The sequence below is a fragment of the Lutra lutra genome, chromosome 6, assembly GCF_902655055.1.
Source record: "Lutra lutra chromosome 6, mLutLut1.2, whole genome shotgun sequence".
NCBI lineage: Eukaryota > Metazoa > Chordata > Mammalia > Carnivora > Mustelidae > Lutra > Lutra lutra.
In genome coordinates this window covers 10,493,068-10,515,609 of record NC_062283.1, presented here as the reverse complement: position 1 = coordinate 10,515,609, position 22,542 = coordinate 10,493,068, and the positions used below count along the sequence as shown (strand labels likewise).

Sequence of the window (22,542 nt, the reverse complement as noted above, 5' to 3'; positions counted from 1 at the left end):
CACCAAGAGCCAAATGAGAAAAGCAATTTGTAGAAAATGGATTGAACTACAGTGTAAAGGGGAGAAAAGAAAACCCCACACCTCATCATTAATATCAAGAAATAACAGGTAACAATTCTGAAACAAGAACATTAAGAATATAAAAAGGACACACCTACAGAACAACAACAAAAAAAGAACATCTCAAATTAGCAAAAGTAAAATCCTGTTCAAAGGAGAAGTAAAAGATAAAAGGAAGAAATCTTTCCAGAAAGGACAGAAGGGACAAAAAGGGAAAAAGAACAGAAGTTAAAGAATGAGGCACAAAAATCTTCAAAGAAGTAATTCCAGAAAATTCCCAAGAATGGATATTCACAAAAAGATAAAACTAAATTCTTCACACAGTCAATGGGTAAAAATGGATCCAGATTAAGGAACATCCTCCTGGTAAGTCAGAACACTGGAGCCCAAGAAAAGATCCAGTGAGATTCAGAAAGAAGAAATGGGTCCAAAAGCAAATATCAAGTGCTTACTTCAGCAGCACACATACAAAAGCAAACATCAAGAAAGACTTCCAGAGCAACTCTGAGAGAACCAGAAAGTCCAACATGGAGAAATCCTTTCACAACTATGAAAATTATTTCCAAATGAAACCTGCATTCATCCAAAATGCTCAGCAGGGAGCCTGCTTGCCCCTCTCTCTCTGCCTGCCTCTCTGCCTACTTGCAATTTTTCTGTCAAATAAATAAAATCTTTAAAAAAAAAAATTTCACAGAAAATGAAATCCAGTAGACTCAAAATATGAGAATCTTCATACAATGTAGTAGGATGCGAACGGGCACAATCCGTCAGGATATGCTTGCATTACTTTCTGAAGTCTAAGATATGCACGCATACCTTTTAGTTGGGCAATCCCTCTCCCGGGTATATACCCTCGAAAAATATGCAGTGTGCCTGCAGGCACATATACAAGAATGAGCAGAGGTGCATTTCCTAACTGGTAATAAAAACAACTCTGACACACTCAGCAGCAGCGTATGGATAAACTGTGCTACGCTCATAACCTGACTGACTGTGCGGCAGTGACAAGGAGCACACCACACGCGCTGGCACCGGTGAGCTCTGCCAGAGCGAAAGCCGCGCAAATCCGGAGACTCAACAGTGTGGATTCCATTTACACAGAGTTAAAAATAAGGCAAAATGATATTCTGTAGAGCTTCACAGGTCAGCAGTTAGCTTTAAATAAAACCTCAGGAAAGGGATCGCCACAAAAGCCCAGACACGTCAGAGCAAGGAAAGAGGCTCGTGAACAAGCAGGGAGCCGGGGCCGGGGGGCGGGGGCTGCTGGCGGAGGGCGAGCCACGCGCCTGCTCCAACACCACACTGCTCACTTCTGTCCCGGGCTTTTCTGTATGAAGTCGTATTTCACGGTTAGAAAACTACCCATCCTACTACAGTTTTGAGGAAATATATCCTCAGAGTACAATGTGATTAGCCATATTAAGCAGGTGTGTGCATGCGTGCGCGTGCACCCCCCCACACACATGGGAATGTTCGTTTAAATATGCAAGTCAAGGATCATAAAGCCGTGTCCTGGGCGCCTGGGGGGGGGGGGGGGGGTTCTGTTCCAGAAGAGAGCTACAGCGGGGGGCGGGGGGAGGACCTCCCGAAGGAAATCCAATCACAACGAGGACTAGAAAATGCGACTGAAATCTAGGCTGGAGTGCCCCAAAGTTCAGGTGGGAGAAATGGGACAGAACCGATACTGCACCTCAAAGAAGAAGAAATAACTACATTTTAATTGCATGGTTAATGCCTTAAAGTGCTTCACTGTATGAAAGTTGGGAATGTTGCTTCTAGGGGAAGGCCCAACACATACTTTTCTATTCTGCCAAGTACAAGAGACATTTAAAGAAAGAAGACAGGGGTGCCTGGTAGCTCAGTCGGTGAAGTGTCTGCCCTCAGCTCGGGCCACGATCTGAGTCCTGAGATCAAGCCCCGTGCTGGGCTCCCTCTGCTCACCCCTCTCCCTGCTCCTCCCCCCGCTTATGCACATTCTCTCTCTCTCAAATAAAATCCTTAAAAAAGAAAAAGACACAAAAAAAAACAAAAAAAAAACAAAAAAAAAAAAGAAAGAAAAAAAAAAAGAAGACACAGGCATGGTTTCAGAATTCAGAAACCATTCTGTCTGAAGACATGCAGACCCCAGGGGCAGAGCAAACACAAGCCCCGTGGGCAGGGCGCACTCACCGGAACTCGGAGCTGCTGCGGAGCCAAAGGCAGACTGACTCGGCTGCTGTCCAAACACAGGAGGCTGGCTGCTGCTGGACACGCTCCCGAAGGTAGGTGGTGTGGGCTGAGGGGCAGCAGAAAACAACGCCGCTGACGAGGACAGAGCTCCAAAGCCTGGGGGAGTGGGCTGGCTGGCACCTTGACTCTGTCCAAATGTCGGGGTTTGGTTAACACCAAATGCTGGACTGGCAGATGGCGCCGAAGGCCCCGTGCCAAATACAAAGGAGGATCCTAGAAGCCCAGAGAAACACCAATGTCACCTGAGAGCCACCACGAGATAATCCTCAAGAAACTGCTATCAAGTCAGCGGCAAACCTGAAGCTTCTTTTCAGACACTTGTCTTAGAGCTGAGCAAACCCCAGCAAGGCCAGTTTTGATGATCACGAAGGGCACAATCCTCGCCCATTGTTCAGTGAGACCATACAGAATGCACATCAGCAAAGTCGCTGACGAGCCAGAGTCCCCACCTTCGCAGCCACATTTTTGGTCAGGTAGAGAAAACGATCGAAGATAAGCGATCTCTCGCCCGACTACCTAACCTGCAGCAGAGGCCACTAGCACGGTCCCACGTACGTGCTACCAACCGCGGGCTCACACCAAATGAAACAGTCCCGAGTTTCTGGTTACTCAACCACCCAACATTTCAAAAAGAACACCTGGAAAAACTAAAGAGGACACTGAAGCTAGAAAGCGCCCCACCATGAGTTCATGATATTAAACCGAACCACAAAATGGACAAGATTCCAGGCAGTGAAAGGTGACAACACGCTGGGGGCAGCCGGCCTAGTGGCGCCCGGCGCTTCTCGGGTCCCTGCCAGTTACCTGCTGGGAGAGGACAGTTCCAGCCCGTCCGGCTGCAACACGTCCGCTTTCCTCGCGTCACCGTACCTGCAGAGCTGGATGTGGTCGTGGCTCCGAAACTGAAGCCGGAGGTGGCGGTGCTGTGGCTGCTGGCTCCCGGCCCAAAGACGAACGGGGTGACGGCCGTGGCCGCGCTCGACGTGGTTGCCGGTTTGCTCTCTTGAGAAAACAGCAACGACGGAGACGCGCCCGACTCGGCCGCGCTCCCGAAGGCAGGGCCGCTCCCAGGGTTGCCGGCCTGTCCAAACACAAAGGCAGTCCCAGGCGTGCTGGAGGCGGCAGCGGAGCTCCCGAACATGCCCCCCGCGGCGGCCGGGGCCGGCGCGCTGGACGTGGGGGCGCTGCTGTTCAAGAAGGTGAACGCCGGCTTCGCGGCCCCCGGATCTGCAGACACGGGTGACGGGACACACAAAACTCTGAGGACACGGAACTACAGAAAGGCACTTCTTCCTACCGTGCAGTCCAGCCAGTCATTGGAACACAGAACCACTAAGGTTTTTTTTATATAAATTCATCAAATGGACGTGCTATATTGAATTTTGATGTAAGCAAATATGTCCATCTTTTCTTTTATGGCTTTTGGACTGCGTCTCAGATCAGATAACTTTCAGCATTCGGGTTAGTAAGAATAAAAAATATCCCTTCAATCCCACACCCCGAACTGGAGGCTACGTCTGGACGCCTGTTCAGATGGCGGGAGACTTGCAGAGCTGTTAGCAAGACCCTCATCTGTCCAACTGCATCACTTACTGGCCAGGCCATACTCACTCACTCGTTTCTAACTTCCCCCTTAGGACACACTAAATTTCCAAGTACGTGTGCATTTGTTCCCTCTGCAGTTACCACTCCTAGACTGTTTTAATTCCTGCAGCTTCACGGTATGGTCTGATACGAGTGGAGCAAACCTGTCTGCGTGCCTGCCCTTTTCTCCAAAATCTCTCGTGCATTCTCCCTTCCAGGTGAATTTAAAAATGAGCTTAGCTTGTCACATCCACCGAAATTCCTCTCAGAACTGAAACGAAGACTTCCAGCTCTGGAAGGAGTCCGTCACAGGTGACAAGGCCCAGCACCGGGAAGACAGTCTATGGTGCTGTCCCGACACCATGTGAGGACAGATGGCGCGGTGCTGGGCACGGACTACCACAGGCAGCAGCCCGATCGCTATGCTGCACACCTGAAACTCATGTGACAGGTGTGTCAACTACAGTCAACTACACACAGAGCGAGAGGACACCAAGAACACCGAGAAGGACAATGCTCACTCAGGAACAGGTCTGAAACAGGTCATTTGCACAGCTATTTCTTGCTGATTTAGAAGAAAGCTACTGGTTGTATATGAGCCTGAAATCACCCACCTTCCTGAAGACATTTTTTTTTTTAAATTCTCCCAATGAGGTCTCAGTTCCAATACTGTGTCTGTACAGGCTGGCCGCGATATGGTATGGGTGTTAGTGTGATTTACAGAAAGTGGAGCATGCTGGCTCACTTGCAAGTTCATTAATGGGAGGTTAAGAGTATCTGTTTCAGTGGAAAAAGTACAGTGATACCACAATTACATCTAATTAGACCTAATGGTGTTTTTATTCCTTTCCAAGTTGTACATAATGGAGTATTTACTTTCTTTTTTGGAGGGTGTTTGAATGTCCACACAATGGATCCAAAAAAAAAAAAAAAAATCCACTGATTTCCATTTTTTTTTCCCAAGGTAAATTTTTCATTTCGTGTTTCCAGTATATTTTCAGGAGTGTTCACAGGCATTCTCTATTTTTTGTCCTGTCTGAAAACATCCCTATTTTGCCCTTCAGCTGGATATAAAATTTTAAGATCAAGACCATTTTCACTTTTAGGACACTGCTCTACTGTTTCAAGCATGTGGTCTTACAAATTCAAAGTTTGATGGCAAAGAGCTTTCCTCTCTCTGAAAGCATTCAGGATTTTGGCTTTAGTGTCCTACAACCTCACTGGTCCTTGCTAATGAGTGGGCCGTTTTCATTTTTAAGGAGAGGTTTTCTCTGCACAAAGGAAATGTTCTTCTGTCACTGCTTTCATACTTCTTCCATCCTGTTCTCATCTGCTAAGCACCCCTCCTGCTAGAGGGGTGGCTTAGACCAGTCTAAGACTGGGCTAGACCCAGTCTCTCTGCACGTCCGTGAAACTGAGTTCTGTGAAATCCTAGTTCACTAATCTATCATCTAAGGTTTTTCTGCTGCTCAGCCCACAGAAGGATTTCATTTCACCAAGCACGTTTTTTGAAAGTTTTTAAAATGCTCTTTCATTTTTGCTTCAGGATACTAGTTTTCATAATCCCCTGTTTAGAGACAAATTATATTTGTTGTCTATATCCCTTAAATGCCTGATGACGACTGGTTAACTGTATTTGTGAATGAAGGCCTGTACATAAAGAGTGAGTTAGAAAATATTTCATGAGCTTATGAAGGCAGGCCTATGCTCCTGAAGAGTAGGCCAATCCCAACTGTCAGAGCTCAAACAGAAGGGAGGAGCATGGACAGACGTGCAACCCTGCGGGCTTGCCATCAGAGCTGTAGATAACCTCTTCACCTCTTGGGGTATGGAGCAGTAAAAACTGAAAATCTTATGCTCCTTTCCAGAGAGCTGTTCCTGGTCTCGCTCAGCTCTGTTCAGTGTAAACCATTCCCTGACCTGCTGTATTTGTCCAGAGATCAGAGATGCCTCGTTAAAAAAAAGTTTAATACTTACCTGCCGTAGTATTGGTTGGCGTTCCAAATGTGAAAGCAGCCTTTGTTGGTTGTTCCGATTCCTTCTCAGCTGGTTTTGCCACGCTGAAACTAAAGGTGGACTTTGAAGAACTCTCCTCTTTGGTCTGCTCTGAATTTCCAAAGGAAAACACTGATGGACACTTTGGCTCTTCACTGTCAGCTTTCTTCCCAAACACCAGAGAAGTGGAAGTGACCTGCTCCTGCTGCTTCTCTTCTGTCCTTCCCAGTGCGAACAACGAGGCAGCTGGCGGAGGGGCGGGTTCTATGCTGCCAAACGTGAACCCTCCTTTGGTGGCAGGCATTTCTTCTTTTTTGGCTTCTGACGTCTTACAGGTGAAAGGAGCCACTGAAACACTCTTGGTTTCTAGGGTTCCAAAGCTGAAGCTGCTCTTGCTCTCAGAGGTCACCGCGGTGTTGGTAGCAGCAGGTGTGGGGTTAATAACACCAGGACCAAAGCTGAAGCCCGCAGACGAAGACTTAGGTAGTTCCTCTTTCTTCTCCTGCTGCCCGAGATTAGACACGCCAAACTGAAACAGAGCTAACGAAGCTGTGTTACTTACGCCCGAAGGAAGTCCAAACTTAAAATCGTTCTCACTCTTACTGTCCTTTTTAGCTTCTTCAGGTTTAGTCTCAGACGAAACTCCAAATTTAAAATCTCCTAATGGTTTAGGAAATTTAAAGCCTTCACTCACGGAGTTTGGAGACTCAGAATCTGAGGACACTCCGATTTTGAAGCCTCCCTGATCTCCAAACTTAAAATTTCCAGTGCTTGTTAAGGTCTGAGAAGGTCCAGAAGAGGATGATGGGATACCAAATTTGAAGGATGAGGCTGCTGGGTTCGAAGATGAGGAAGATGTGCCAAAGCCTTCAAAATATAAAACACAAGTCACTGAGTTAACGCTATCCTCATGAACAAAATGTCCCCGTGAAAAACGAATAACTCTGGAGGGGCACCTGGGTGGCTTCAGTTGGTTAAGCGTCTGCCTTCAGCTCAGGTCATGATCCCGGGGTCCTGGGATTGAGCCCTGCATTGGGCTCCCTGCTCAGAGGGGGATTTGTTTCTCCTTCTCCCTCTGCTCGTGCGTGCCCTCTAATACATAAATAAAATCTTAAAAAAAAAAAAAAAAAAAAGGACTAATTCTGGAAAGGTCTCCTTTGAAGAGTGAAAGGCAGTGAACACGAAGCAGCAGCCCAATGTTTGGCATGAGAACTCCATCTCGCTCCTCCCAACTACACGGACACACCGCCTTTCATCTGTGATACCCGCATAGATCCAACAAACCTGATGAGGCAGTGTTGGTGAGGAGTCGAGGAGGAAGAGACACTTTCTACAGGACAGGTGGATGGGTAAATTAGCACACAATCCATGGAAGGCAACTGTCAGTATTTACTAAAAATTATAAACGCATGTATCCTTTGATCCAACAATTCTACAGCTAAGTATTTATTTATTTATTCTGTAAAGAAAAGCAGACTGCCGCACGCAGCAGGTCATTTGGATGCATCTGGAGTCTTGGAAGCTTCACTACCCTACACACTCCTACGAATGGACCTTGAGAGCTTCCCTGGAGGTTCTAGCAGGGGAGCGCAGCTGCTCTATATACACGCTTGAGCTAAGAAGGGCCCTCCTCTATCCGGGAAGGTTGTCCTCTTTGACCAGATCACGCAGCTTTGGGACGGATGTACGTGGAGCCATAGGGAGGAAGGGAAGGCCAGCCAGCCCAATCAGGGGAATCCAGCCCGGTGATCAATGGGTGACAGACGGCGCAGCCAGATCACCTTCACATCCTAGGTCTTTATTTTACTTTCTTTTTTTTCCCAAGTCTTTATTTTTAAAGATAAACTCACAGACATGCAAAATGTCATATGCAAGCCCAGGCAGCTGTGAATGAAGAGCAAAGATGTGTCCACGATAATCCAGGATAAAATCAAGGGGGCAGAAAGGCAGTACGGTACACATTTTGTAACAAATTAAAGGGAAATAAGAACACACAGAGTTATACAATAAGAGTATATTTGCTTATCATGTGTATGAAGAAACTCTGGAAGAATTCTGAGAAACTAACCACCAGTTATTCCCTCTGGTGGGGGAGGAAGGATGGAAAATGAACCAATGGGGACAAAAGACAGACTTTTCACTAGGAATCCTATTGTAGCCAGAGTCTGAAATCTTATGAATAAATTCGTTATCAATCAAACATTAAAAAGAAGTTCAACCTCAGAAGACCAGAAGACCTGCAGAAGCAGAAGCAGTACTTACAAAGACAAACAGTACTATGTTGACAAGATCAAAGTCTTGGTTTCATAATGCTTTTCTGTAGCTTAGAAACTAGAAATGAACAGGAATCACTGGCGTGCCAAGATATTTATCCATCAACCCTGCTTACCCACGTATAGAGACAAAGCCCTCTTATCTTCAAATCTCCCTTTAATGATGACCCATTCCTTTCTTTCGCTAAGAAACTTAACTAAAAAATTATCAAAATCTGAGAAGCAAGCAGCATTCCACATGGTCTGTAAATACCTCAAGTGATATTAGATGGAAAGCTAAAACTTGAGGTGCTAAAGACAATAATTAACTCGTTCTCACTTCTGCCTCAAAGGCACAGACTTGAAGGTATGATGATCATAGCACAACAGGGAGAGGGCACGGAGAGAGGACCACAAGGTTCACAGCTACACAACCACCTCAAGTAGACTGGAAAATAGTGACCTAAAACACCCAAATGCAGAGTCTGGGATTTTATTTATTTATTTGATCTATTTGAGAGACAGCGAGTAGGGGTGGGGCAGACAAAGAGAAAGAGAGAAAGAGGGAGAGAGGCTCAGTTTCAAGCAAACTCCACGCTGTGGAGCCCAACACTGGGCTCGATCTCACGACCCTGAGCAAAACTAAGAGTCAGACCAACTGAGCCACCCAGACGCCCCCCAAAGGCAGTGTTTTTCAAACCAGCTGCGTCCCTTTAGCCATGTAATTAATTTAGTGGGTTGCAACCAGCATTTTTCTTCTAAAATGAAAAAGAATAGAAACAGAGTAACTTAAACAAACTAAAGAGTAAGTATTGGTTTGTGACATTTTTTCTTTTTTTTTTTAACACTTTTCAATCAATCATACAAATACGCTATACATATGGTGGGTCACAATGTAAAAGCTTCCTGCTTGGTTTCCAGTCAAGAGAGTCTGGAAGTCATTAGCCCAAGACACGGGTACAAGCTGATTAAACTTGGCATTCTTTCTTTAATGCCCTCACGGTCTCGCCTTTGAGGCCCCCCGCCCTTACTGATAACAATTTTTCTCACCTCTCCCTGACTGCTATTTCAGATCTAAAATTCTGCTCTTTCCCAGCTTTATCAACCTTTTTACTGAAATGTATCTCATATGAAATATTAAGTCACAAAGGACAATAAAGACTTGAAAAATGTGGCCTTCGGCAACAGTTCAGCATAAATTGTTTTTAGAGGTTCTTCCTTTGTATTTACGAAACAAAATTATTAAGAGACTCCTTTCTCTGGGACATTCTCTGGGAAACCAAAGCCCAAGTCCAGATTACTTGGTTCTCAGAGTCAGGAAATTGATTTTTTTTTTCCACATGTAAAATTTAATTAGAAAATTCATAGTTCACAAAAGTACATATATTTTGTTGATAGCTCATGAGAACATTATCATAAATTTACTCAAGATACAGAACAAAATTCACAGTTAGGCTTGACATTTAGTACTATAAAATTTTACGCTGAATCCACTGATATTTCTGTTAATTAAGGTACACTTGGAATAATCGATTCAGACTACCAATAAACGGACATTTTATTGTATAACCAAGAGCTATTGGCTTTACAATATGTCTAGTAATCAATTATCAGTCCCCAGAGTCAGGAAATTCATCTAAATCCCAAAGGGCTGTTAACAGTTAGAAACAAGTATCTACAATTCTCTCAGACTCAACACAAGATAGAATAGTCAGTCCCATAACAGTTGCAGGAAAAAAAAAAGACAAAGCAAAACAAAAAACAAACCAAAAAAAAAAACCCTCACTGCTGACCAGGCAATCACCCAGCTTTACAGTAACTCAGATGTGAGACTGAAGTGATCTGCAAATATTTCACTTTAAAATGGCAGTACAAGGAGGCGGTTCACCGATGCCTTACCTTTAAACTCAGATTTTGTGCCCGGCTTTGCACTTTCGCACGCCACACATTTAGTAGCATCTGCTTTATTCTGTACCAGGCACACTTCACAGTCCCAGCTGCCCTCGGGTTTCTTGAACTTGTCTAACCCCAAGCAGCTTCCAGGAGACAGAGAGGTGGGGACAGTGCTGCTACTTGAAGCAGGTACCGAACTTCCTAAAAAACAGTAAGGAAACATAAGAAATTCTAATTCACATTATGTCAATATCTTAAGGTACCACTAAGTCTAAATGTTCAATTAGTGTAAAGTGCCAGAAATATAGAATTTACACTGTTAAAAACAATATAGACATATCAGAATTCTTTTAATCTTACAAACAAGCAGCTCACACTCACCTTGCCTAGTGATAAGCTCTCTTAACCCGAGTTTTGAATAATCATGGTTTAAAAAAAAAAAAAACACATGCTCAGAAATCAGAAACTGAAAGATAAAATGTCCTTAAGAATCTTTATCAAATCTCTTCAAACAGCACAGCATTTTGAAATCTAAGATATAAGTCATAGGCAGTAGTCTAACATAAAATACACAGCCACAGACCACATCAACTGCACGACTTCAAAGCCCAGGTCTCTGCGTTTGAAACAACCATTTTTACACAGAAGTTCATGGCATTGGTTAGAACTAGCTATTTAACGACATTTATTAAGTACCATAATATACCGCAGTTCTAAGGGCGGGAGGATGAGTGAAATGCCGCTTAACTTCTCAAAGCGCTGACGGTCTACAAGGGGAAAAGTACAACATAACGCGCAGTAGCACCATCGCCAAGACGGGAAGTGAGGAATGAAGAAAGAGAGGACTAAGGAGCCGGGGAAGAACGGATTCACAGAGGGGCCATTTAAATTTTCAGCAGAACTGGCAAGTCTGTGGGGAGCAGAGGGGGCACGGGAAGGATGGCCCCGCGAAGCCGTCATGAAGCAAGTGTGTGATGAGTGGGGTCATTCACTCTGGCATCTCCACCTGCTGTCCTGTCGCCTCTCCCAGGCACCTGGTGTCTGTTCTACCATTAGGTTCTCCTCCATCTTGCCAAGAAAACTGCTCCCCGAGGTTGCATCTTCGGTCCACCGTCCTCAAAAGTCTCATGAGCAGCCAAACAGTACCTGCAGTCCGCAGCTCTGTGGTCTCCTTCCCGGGTGCAGCGCCCCTGGCCAGCTGGGCAGCGCGGCCAGAAGTGTCTTCCTGTTTCTCCTGTTTCCTTCACTTTTTCTGAGCCTCCTACTGCTCCCCCGTGTCAAGCGGCCCTCAGCTCTTGCTTGAGTAACGGTCTTCTTACTGCGACCTCTGCTCTTGTTCCCCAAGGTCCATTCTTCTAAGAAGCAACCAGTGCCATGTAGTTTTGGGATTTCCTCCTCTCTGGTTCTTCCTCTAGAAGATTAACTGTTCCAAGGGCGCCTGGGTGGCTCAGTGGGTTAAGCCTCTGCCTTCGGCTCAGGTCATGATCCCAGGGTCCTGGGATCGAACCCTGCATCGGGCTCTCTGCTTGGCAGGGAGCCGGCTCCCCCACCCCCTGCCTCTCTGCCTACTTCTGCTGTGTCAAATAAATAAAATCTTAATAAATAAATAAATAAATAAAAATTAACTGTTCCAAAATTTCGTTCCTGCCCCTCCCTTAAGTTAATCGAGTTCAGTTTTGGGCCATCTTCTCTATTCCCACCAACCCCTCAGTTTATGTAGCCTCTACTCCCATGCCTTATTTGGAAAACTATAACCTAATGACTCCCAAATCTGTATTTCCAGCCCGGAGCGCCCATTCTAGAATATCCAAAGTCCTCACATTATTTGTCAACTTCACAGCTTCAACTTCACAACTTCAAAACCCACAGGGCTTCAACCGTACATTATTCGACATCCTGGTTTGACTCCATTAGTATCCGTCGCCATTACCTTTGCCCACACGTACTACTGGTACAATATCCTCATCTGTCCTCCGGTCTCCCTCCAACTTTTGTTGTCTTCAGAGCTACCCTCCAAAAAGCCACCACGCAATGTGTCAAACACACACCTTTAACTGTATCACTCCTCTGCTTAAAATGATGGCTCATCATTTACAGGATGAAGCTGGGATTTCTTTAATAAATATACGAGCTTCCTTTATTCATGGCTGACATTACTTTTACTTCCTAACTCAGTTTTATTCTCCTAATCAACTCAGAATTAATTCTGGTTTCTTGTTTGATCAAAGACTTGCTTTTTTTTTTTTTTTTAGGGGAGGAGGAAGAATGACAGGTGGAAAAGGAAAGTTATTTCAGAATGAAGACTCTGAAATCTTATTCTTGCGGAGATGTGCAGTAAGAATGAGAAATATGGCTCACTCCTTATATTCAGACATAGGGTAGAGGCTAACAAATAAAGAACTTGCCGTTGCAGACCTAAAACTACATATCCATGAATAATGCAATAAAAAGGGAAGCATAATTCCCAGGGCATCCATAAAAGGTTTTACTTAGTACCCAGGTTGCCATATACCTACACCAAACAATTCTATATTATTACAAAAACAGCAAGGAGTCATTTCCAGTTGTGAATCTCAGCAACTTTTTCAAATTTGAACAGAGACACAGGAAAAACTCAAACCTGACTCCTTTTTTCTCACTGCCAGGTTAGGATTTTTTTCATTCATGATTCAGTAATTTGCTCTCACTGCAGTCTCTCTGGCAGAGAACAGAGAGGCACAGGTATCACCGTTAACAGTCAGCCTCTCATGAAGAGATGCTGCCACCCTCCGTGAAATCTCTGGAAATGACCATTTGCCATCCTTACTTCTAAGAGGGAAAGAGACGAAGTGCTATTTCGTTCTGGAGAACAGTCTGAGAAAGACTATCCCTTCTAAGATCTTTCAGCATCTGTACTAGTCAACTTGGAAAATGACCGAGACGAGCAGGAAGGTTCTGATACAAACGGATGCAAAGCAAGCGTCCAAGCACGTACTGGGCTGGTTAACGCAGCACCCCGGGAAGACGCAGAGCCAGCCCCAGGCAAGTCACCGTACCTCAAGACGGCTCAGAGAAATGAAGGTGCGCGGGGAAAGGCTCAACCTGCCGCCGTACACGGAGGGGGTTGTTAGCACACAATGAATTTAAATGTCCTACTAAAACAATGAACAAAATTTTCCCAAAGAGCCACACACGTACCTGGCTTCTCAGACACACAGGACACACATTTGCTGTCTTCGCCATTATTAAAAACACAGCATACTGGACACTCCCAAGAGCCCACGGGCCTTTTAAACTGCTCTGCAAACCCTAAGGCGGCAGTGGTCACAGTGCACGTGGCAGGGGCGGCAGCCGCAGTCGCCGCGCTCTCCGGAGCCGTGGGCAGTGTAAGGACTCGCTTCACACCGGTCCCGGGCTTCGGGGTTTCACAGGCCACGCATTTTATCGCCTCAGGTTTATTCTGCACTAAGCAGGTATCACAATCCCAAGTGCCTACTGCCGGTTTAAATTTGTCTCCCAACCCCGTCCCTGAGGAGGGAAGAGCGGATCTGTCACTTTTACTCGGTGCTCCAAAGATTCCAGTTTGTTTCGCAGTCTCTTTGGGCGGCAGCTTTGCCGCCTGACAGGCGATGCACTTGCTGTCTGTAAGTTTGTTCTGGAGTAGACAAGTATCGCACTGCCACGACGGTCCAACTTTTAAACTTTCCCCAAACCCGATGCCACTAGAAGAAAAGCTACTTATTGCTGGTCTTGTATAAACAACGGGGCTTGTGGTAGGAGGCTGAGCAGCAAGAGAATCTGCCTTCGGTGATGCAAAACCTATAATGAGGGAAAGAGGAAAGTGTAAGCAAAAAAAACCAAAACAAAACCAATGAACAAAAAACCAAACCATCTGGTAAGGTCTAGAACTACGGAAAGGAAGACCCAGTCTACCCTCGTGGAGGATGAGCTCATGCTACTCAAAGACGCCCGTGGAACGTTACCAAATCCTAATTCAAATAAATTGCCTCACATAGTTCTCCAATATAATCACAGAACCTTTCCCATTGTAAATATACCTTTTTCGTAATCAGTGAATGTACTCAGACAACTAAGTTATTCACACAGAACCATGGAGTAACTTGAGCTGAGAAAGTCTTGGTACTACCAAAACCGCTGTCATTGAATTGAATCGATTCATTCCAGCTTTACTCATGGGAATGACCTTCTAATCCTTTACTTCAGACCAATTAACCTTTGTTGTACATGTACCAACATACCCAGTGACCTGTTTTTCCAGCTTTTAACACAAAAGGAAAATAAAATTGGAGGGTAAGAGGATACAGAAGACTGTTTAGAGATTTTCTAAGGCTACGATTAATGCAACCTCGAGCTAGTTTTAGCAAAAAGGCAAACATACTTCAGTTACTCCCAGTGATTTTTAAAACGTACCATCTTGTTAATGATTAATCTGAGTCACTAAGTTTGGTGCAATTTTAACAGTAACCATCTTAAGGTGTTATAGATTTCCTTTCCTTCCTCTTTCTCAGGTTTTTTTAATTTCCCTCAAAAGAACATAGGACTCCTCCAAATTCTTGCTGAAGAAAACTGAAAGGGAGGAGGGCTGGGCACCACGAATGCAGAGGATAAGCTACGTGAGGATGGACTATAGGAATGCAACGCCGCTCTACCACCCCTCAGCTGATTCTAGCCCAGGTGCTCTGCAGCTCTCCCCAACTGTGCCACATCGTCTGTCACCGGGACTCCTGGAAGCAGTACCCTCATCTCTAAAATGACAAAGCCAGACCAAAGAAACCTAATCCTCCTAAATTTTGCTGTGGAAGCCGACCTTATCTGCAAATTCGTATTCAATTAGACATGTCTATCTGCTCAGTAAATCCAAATTCTCTCTGAGCAACCACATCACGTTATAAACATGTTTACATCCTGATAGCAGACATCACAATCGCAGTCGTAGCTGTCCTGATTTCCAAACTGAAAACTTACTGAGGACTTCTAGTCACTGCCTTCAAGCTATTTCTACGAGCTCTCAAATTTCTTTTCAAGTGAGCACAGTCCCTTACATATACCTATGTTGGGATCAGCAAATGTTTTCTTTCTTTCATTGCCCAGAAAGAACTAGGCAATGATATGAGAACAAGGCAATTCAACATTACCATCAGAGAAAGATATGCCCAGGTGTATAATCAGGTTTATTTACTCTTTTCCCCTCATATTGGCATATCGCTACTAAAAGGCAATTCATTTTCTTCTTCTACACTTCCCTCTTCTTCTCCTGCTATACTTGCCTCTTAAGAGATCTGAATTCTAGGGCACCTGGGTGGCTCAGTGGGTTAAGCCTCTGCCTTCGGCTCAGGTCATGATCCCAGGGCCCTGGGATCGAGCCATGCATCGGGCTCTCTGCTCAATAGGGAGCCTGCTTCCTCCTCTCTCTCTGCCTGCCTCTCTGTCAAATAAATAAATAAAATCTTAAAAAAAAAAAAAAAAAGAGAGAGAGAGAGATCTGAATTCTAAAGGAGAATTTCTAAGGTACTTACTTCAAAAGAATTACATCTGACTATGACTACTTTCAAGTCAATCTCCTATCAAACTAGCCATAATTTTTTAAACACCTAAAGCATACCACAGACAACATTAAAATAAGACCACCAATCTGTACTTCAGATTTTAGAGTATTTTCAAAGGCAGCTGTTAACTTACCAGGGCTTTTGAGAACGTCGAGGACACTTCCCTCTTTCAGGGTTTTTGTAGCTCTAAAAGGGCCCTCACAATCTTCATCTGGCTTCTCCTTACAGCTTGTACTATTCACTGCACTGATATCTTGAGCTGCAATTTTTTTAAACGTAAAAGACATTATGCCAAGAAAAAGCACTGGATTAAAATGGATTAAAAAGATCTTTCAAAGCCAATTTGGACCAACTTCTAAAGTAGCATGAAAAAGTCACTGCAACCCAAAGATAATGAATAAATTTAAATGAATAAATTTACTTAAAATGTAAGGGTTAACCATTATAAGAAAGTAGAGACAGTATTTCCCAAAAGGGCAGAAAGTATAAACTGTACATAAGATCATCCCTCACCCAGGGAACTAACTGGTAATCAAGAAAACCGCACTGAAACGCTGAAGAAGAGATGGCAACGGGAGCAAGCTCAGAAACTGCATGAAGTATGTTTCTGATTACGCAACAATTTACAAGATTGATCAAAAAACCTTAACAATAAATTCCCAAATTGAGCCAGTTCTTTCATTTCTAGAAATTCATCCTATGATTCAAAGTATCCTTCAGTTTTCGGGTGCCTGGGTGGCTCAGTCAGTTAAGCATCTGCCTTCAGCTCAGGTCATGATCTCAGGGTCCCAGGATCCAGTCCTATATTGGCCTCCCTGCTCAACGGGGAGTCTGATTCTCCCTCTGCTCCTGCTCACTCTCTCAAATAAATAAATAAATAAAATCTTTAAAAAGAAAAAAAGAAAGGATCCTTCAGTTTTCATATTGAAAACCTGGATGACAGATGCTAAGTGTCTGAGAACATCAATCACGGAACAGCAGGGTGCCATGCTGTGTGGCCACAAAAATCATCCTTAAATGCAGTTATAGGTAAAGACTATAAAGTCCAAAAGACTTTGAATGACACATCAAAAGACTAATAGTGGCCGATAGTGATGACTGACTTTTATTGCTGCTTCTTTTTAGGTTTCCTAAGCTTTCCAAAACAAACATATTCTTATACTTAAAATAAGAAATCTGTATTTTCAGTACGATACTGGCTTTGTGGTCCTATTTCTAAGGGAGAAGGTTTTACAAATGAAGTATGTGTGGGATTGTTTCAATACAACTAATAGGTGTGTTTCCGGGCCAGAGAGGGAGGAATGAGAGAAAAGAGAAACAAGACTGGTTATAAAATGCAGGGTGCCAAAGTTGGGTAAAGACTACATGGGAATTCAGTCTACTACTTCTGAAAATGTTTGAAATTTTCCGTAATAAAATATAAATAACCAGGTTTTTCGTAAGCATTTGCCAATTTAAAAGGAGTGGGTCAAGTAGTTTCAAAAAATCCTACATGTCATTAAAACAAAAATTAACCCAAAATGGATCAATGATCTAAATGTGAGAACTAAAATGATAAAACTCTTAGATGAAAACCAAGAAGGTATTGTCAGGACAATGGATTTGGCAATGAATTCTTAGATACGCCATCAAAAGCATAAGCAAAGAAAAAAATTGACCACCACCACATTAAAACCTTTGTGGAGGACATTAACAAAAAAGTGAAAAGACAATCTACTTAATGGGAGAAATTATCTGCAAATCATGTATCTAATAAGGATCTAGTATCCAGACTATATAAAAATGGTTACATCTTAGCAACAGAAAGGTAAACCAACTTAGAAATGGGGAAAGGACTTGAATAGACATTTCTCCCAAGAGGATAAAGGACCAAGAAGCACATGAAAATATGCTTGACACCATTAGTCATTAGAGAAATGCAAATCAAAACCACAACGGAAGCATCATTTCAAACTCGCTAAGGATGGGTATAAACAAATGAAAAAGAAGCATGGTGAGAATGTGGAGAAATCAGAAGCCTCATACACTGGTAGGAGGAGTATGAAAGGAGTCAGAGGCTGAGAAAAACAGCGTTGTGGTTCCTCAAAAAATTACACATAGAACTACCATTTGGGTAGATATCCCAGAGCATGGAAACTAGCATTCAAACAAATACGTGCATACAAATATTCACACCAGCGCTACGTACAACAGCCAAAAGCTGCAAATAGCCCAAATATCCATTAATAGATGACGAGAAAACTATGGTACATCCATACAACGGAATATCATTCAGCCACAAAAGGAGTCAAGTACTGGGGCGCCTAGCTGGCTCAGTCGGTAGAGCATGTGACTCAAACTCAGTATCATGAGTTTAAGCCCCACACTGGGCATGGAACCCACTTAAAGAAAGAAGCAAATAAATAAATAATAAATTCTAAAAATAAATACAAAATAATAAATAAAAAAAAAGGAGTGAAGTCCTGATACATACTGTCATACACATGAACCTTGAAAACAGTAAGTAAAAGAAGCTAGACACAAAAAGTTATATTATATGACTCCAGAATGGGCACATACAACGAAACAAAACAGCGACTAGTGTTGCCAGGCCCTGGGGGGAGGAGAGATGCAGAGGACTGTTTAGCAGGTACAGGTCTCTTCTGCAGGAGCAGGGATAAAACTATTTGGAACAAGACAGGTGGCAGTCACTCGCTGCACACAGCCAGCGTACTAAACACAACGGAGTCTGTTCCCTTTAAAAGGATTCATTTTACCTTACCTCAATTTCACCTCAGGAACAAAAATATACAACAAAACATTGTGCCTACCTCATAACTGTGTCAAAACAAAACATATGCAGGCACCTGAGTGAAGGCAGTAAGCGTCTGCCTTCAGCTCAAGTTATGATCCCAGGGTCCTGGGATCGAGCCCCGCATCGGGCTCCCTGCTCAGCGGGAAGCCTGCTTCTCCCTCTCTACCCTGCTTGTAGTCTCTGCTGCTCTCTCTCTAATAAATAAAATCTTTAACAACAAAAAAAAGGGGGGGGCGGGGGAGGGCTAAACAAAACATATGCTTGTAGCGCTTAGTCACAGTCTATCCTCCTTTAGAATCAAAACTGACATGCTTTTAGTAACTTAAGGCAATTTTAAAGATACCCTGCAGTGTACTCAAACTGGAAAAATCAGCTCCTGCCACAACGTAATTAATCATGACTTACACATTTTCAATCAGCTTCTTAATGACAGAAGTGGTGAGAATCACTCTCAATTCTAGGTATGCCACTCCCAAAAAATGCCTTAAAAATCTGGAAAACTCCCCCAAATGCAATGAAATGAAAGTTGTTTTAACAAATTACTGCTCATCCAGTTACCGTTAGTATCGCATTAATAAAAACTGGCATAAAAAATTAACCAGGCATGAAAATGGTAATTTGAGTAAGTTTATTCCTCAAAGAATTCTTAGTAACATTAAAGAAAAAAATCTTGTGGTAGAACGTACAACTGAAATGTGCTTGTTCTTTCTCTTACACAAGGCTGTTTTAATCAATAAAACACAGGACTGCAACATACAAATCCCTATGCTGTGCCACTCTCACAATCTTTATTCTTATCTTCCAGCTCCACCAAAGCTAGAACATCCAGTGTCTATGTCCTAGCTCTTTCGCTTCGTTGATTTTTTACTCTATCCTTTGAAGGAGGATCTAGTTTAATTCCAAAACTATGAGATTAAAAAAACAACAACAACAACAAAAACAAAAAACAACTGAGAGAGTCAAATAAACACTTCTGGATAGGGCAAAAGAACTTAACTGGTATTTCAGCCTATAAAACCCCACTCCCAACCATGCCCCCCGCCCCCACAATGGGCACTGTTGTCAATCCATGACGCCCAGCTCACCCCATTTAAAATCACTCAACGTCTTCCTACTACATTCAGATTAAAATCCAATTCCTTAGCGTAAATTCAAGAATTTTTATAGTTTAAAGCTATTTTTTAACTGCATGACAAATTACCTACAGATTTCAAAGACTGTCATGTTTTTTTCTCTAATTCCTACACCCTCACATTTGCTGTTCATCTCTTGAGTAAAATGCCCTTGCTCAAAAATTCTTGACCTGAGTATCTTTAGCCCAGATGATTCCCCACTTCCTAAACAGCAAACACTTGCAAGGAAAACCACCGCTACCGCAACAAAAGGCTAGGATTTAATTTTCTGATGACTCATTTCTTTCCCTCAATTACACCCACTCCTTGAAATTATGCATCACTATCGGCACAGGCCGGCATAACCCTTAACGCATAAAAATGTTTGTGAACTGAACACTAAGCCTAGAGATAGAATCCACTGCAATTCTATTTCACCTCAATAACAATACAGACAACTCTTCAATTTCTTAATACTTCATTTATACTAAACTATCACCTTATTTTAATTAAACAAAGACCATGAATATATGTGCTGCCATAACAATCCCTGTCACAACCAAACTGTAACATTTCCATTTAGTGAGCTAAGTGTTTCTGAAAACAGAGACTAAAAATATTGCCAAGGGCTGGTATTAGCTCCTGTTTGCTTTTTAGAGCTAACTTCATTCAAATAAAAACATTTACAAGAATTGCTAAGGATTAAAGAATTTGGAATACTAATGTAATGTAATGCAACTATTTTTACGTAAAAACTTGTGAGAAATCCTTACTTACCTGAACTAGTACTTGTCATTGGTTCTGAAATACTACTAGAGCCAGAAAGTTCTGCTGTTTTTGCAACAGGCACACTGAATATAAATCCAATCTGTAAAAAAGAAAACGTATCCTTTAAGAGTCTATTTAGTTTTAAATGAGTATCAAGTAGCTTTTTCTTATTCCAAGAAAAAAAAAAAAACCACCGAATTTCATGTATTCCAGGTTTTCACATTTTACAATCTCTAAAATTGAGATGCTTCTTAGAATGAATGGTGTGTTCTATCAAACAGCATTTTTCATTTCTTAGGCATTTTTTTTTCCTTCAAAGCAGTACATAAAATAATTATGTGCTCCTAAAGGTCATTTCTGGATTTCTAAATACCATTTTCTAATAAAAAGCAGGAGACTTTATGGACAATGGGACAGGTTTCAGGCATGCGACAGGGAAATTACAAAATGATCTGGAACATCCAGCTGTGACAGAAAATGAGAGCATAGTGAAAAAGAGAAGGCAACATGTAAAAATGATATGCATGCCAAAGATGTATGGGGCAACTCAAACATTAAACTTATTATCTCCCCAAAATATTTAACTACAAAGAAAGAAACAAATACAACTCTGAGGCATAAAAACCCAAAACTTCTCCAGATTAAAGGCAATTCAAGAAACACGTTAACCAAATGCAATCGCAATTTAGTTGATTAGGTCCTGATCTTAATTGAATGTAGGCCCAAGAGAAACAAAATAGTAATTAAAGGACAGTATAGGGCAATGGGGGAAAATCTGAATATGGCCTATGTTGTTGTTATTATATCATGTTAATTGTCATGGATACTATAACTATACTGCAGGTATGCAGAGGAATGTCCTTTTTCTTAGGGGACATATGGAAGAGCTATAAGGGTATCAAGAGGTTCGTATCTTAACCTTCAAATGGTCATGAGAAAATATATATGCTTATATGTATATATAGGTAGTGGAAAATAAATAGGTGTTCATTCAAGTTGTCTGACACTGAAATTTTTTTTAAGTTGAAAGAAAAACAATGTTATTTCTTACCCCAATGGCATCTCGGTTTTGATAAAAAATAAATATGAAACATTCCTTGCTTGCTACTTACCTCTGATGGAGGTAGTAAATCTGCCTCAGTAGATTTTACAATTGGAGATGAAAATCGAAACATGGGGCTGCCAGTGCTGTTTGGAGAGGTCATTTGTACCTGGTTTTCCAAATTATTAAAATATAAAAAACTTTTTATTTTTTAGAGAAAGAAATTGACAATAAAATAACTTTAAATTAATTATTTTAAAGAACCCAAACACAACTTCCTTTTAGATTTAAAAATCACTGGTTAAGGGGTGCGTGGCTGGCTCAGTCAGCACAGCATCCAAGTCTTGATCTTGGGGTTCTGAGTTCTAGCCCTACATGGGCCATAGAGATTACTTTAAAATAAAATCTTCTAGGGACGCCTGGGTGGCTCAGTTGGTTAAGCAGCTGCCTTCGGCTCAGGTCATGATCCCAGCATTCTGGGATCGAGTCCCACATCGGGCTCCTTGCTCGGCAGGGAGCCTGCTTCTCCCTCTGCCTCTGCCTGCCATTCTGTCTGCCTGTGCTCTCTCTCTCTCCCTCTCTCTCTCTCTGATAAATAAAATAAAATAAAATCTTCTAAAAGAATAAATAAAAATAAAAATCAATTGTTAAAATTTCTGAAAAATAAACTGTAACTGCTATAAAATCTGGCTTCTCCTTGGGAAAGGAATATACTCTTAGAAATGAGTATCTGCTTAAAGGAAAAAAAAAACCACCTATAAGAATACTTTCAGAAAAAAAAGCTAAGGCAAAAGCATGAAACATTTCAGGAGCAGTTAATCCTACCAGAGAAATTAAAACAATAACCTCATTCTTACCAAAAAAAAGGCATCTTAATTGGAAACAATGTTTGGAAACAAATTTAAAATCATCAGTCTCTAAGGCATGAAATCAGAATTAAAAAACACTCCATTATAATGTATCCTTTTATAACATACATTTTAAAAAAGCAAAGCACCATTTCCATTTTTCTCTTCTTAGTCTGAGTTACTAATTTCCAGAGCGGGAACTTAACATTGCTTTTAACAGAATATTAAATTTTTAAAAATAAAGAACAAAAATCACCTCTACTTGTATAATGGTTCTGTACCTTGTTTGTTAATGATTGTGAAGGACTAATGGGTGATGGAGAGGACGTTGTGATCACAGAGGAACTAAAATTGAAGGTAGGCAGTGAAGAACTGGTGATGGGTAGAGAGATTTTCGGCAATACTGGTACTTCCATTTC

General features: G+C 42.3%; 1 protein-coding gene across 3 annotated transcripts in view; it reads right to left on the bottom strand.

Annotated features, from left to right (window-relative positions):
* The window catches only part of NUP153 (nucleoporin 153), a 70,138-nt gene that overhangs the window by 3,787 nt on the left and 43,809 nt on the right, over nucleotides 1–22,542 (bottom strand). Inside the window, exons 12-20 of one of the 3 annotated variants that reach the window (XM_047733674.1) lie at nucleotides 22,405–22,542; nucleotides 21,346–21,444; nucleotides 20,243–20,333; nucleotides 15,693–15,824; nucleotides 13,191–13,811; nucleotides 10,020–10,214; nucleotides 5,851–6,735; nucleotides 3,160–3,516; nucleotides 2,230–2,502 (exon numbers count right to left, since the gene is read on the bottom strand). In XM_047733674.1, coding sequence (XP_047589630.1) covers nucleotides 2,230–2,502; nucleotides 3,160–3,516; nucleotides 5,851–6,735; nucleotides 10,020–10,214; nucleotides 13,191–13,811; nucleotides 15,693–15,824; nucleotides 20,243–20,333; nucleotides 21,346–21,444; nucleotides 22,405–22,542 — 2,791 coding nt within the window. Of the gene's footprint in view, nucleotides 1–2,229; nucleotides 2,503–3,159; nucleotides 3,517–5,850; nucleotides 6,736–10,019; nucleotides 10,215–13,190; nucleotides 13,812–15,692; nucleotides 15,825–20,242; nucleotides 20,346–21,345; nucleotides 21,445–22,404 lie in introns of all 3 variants that reach the window. The other 2 variants (XM_047733676.1, XM_047733673.1) reach the window with 2 other exon arrangements.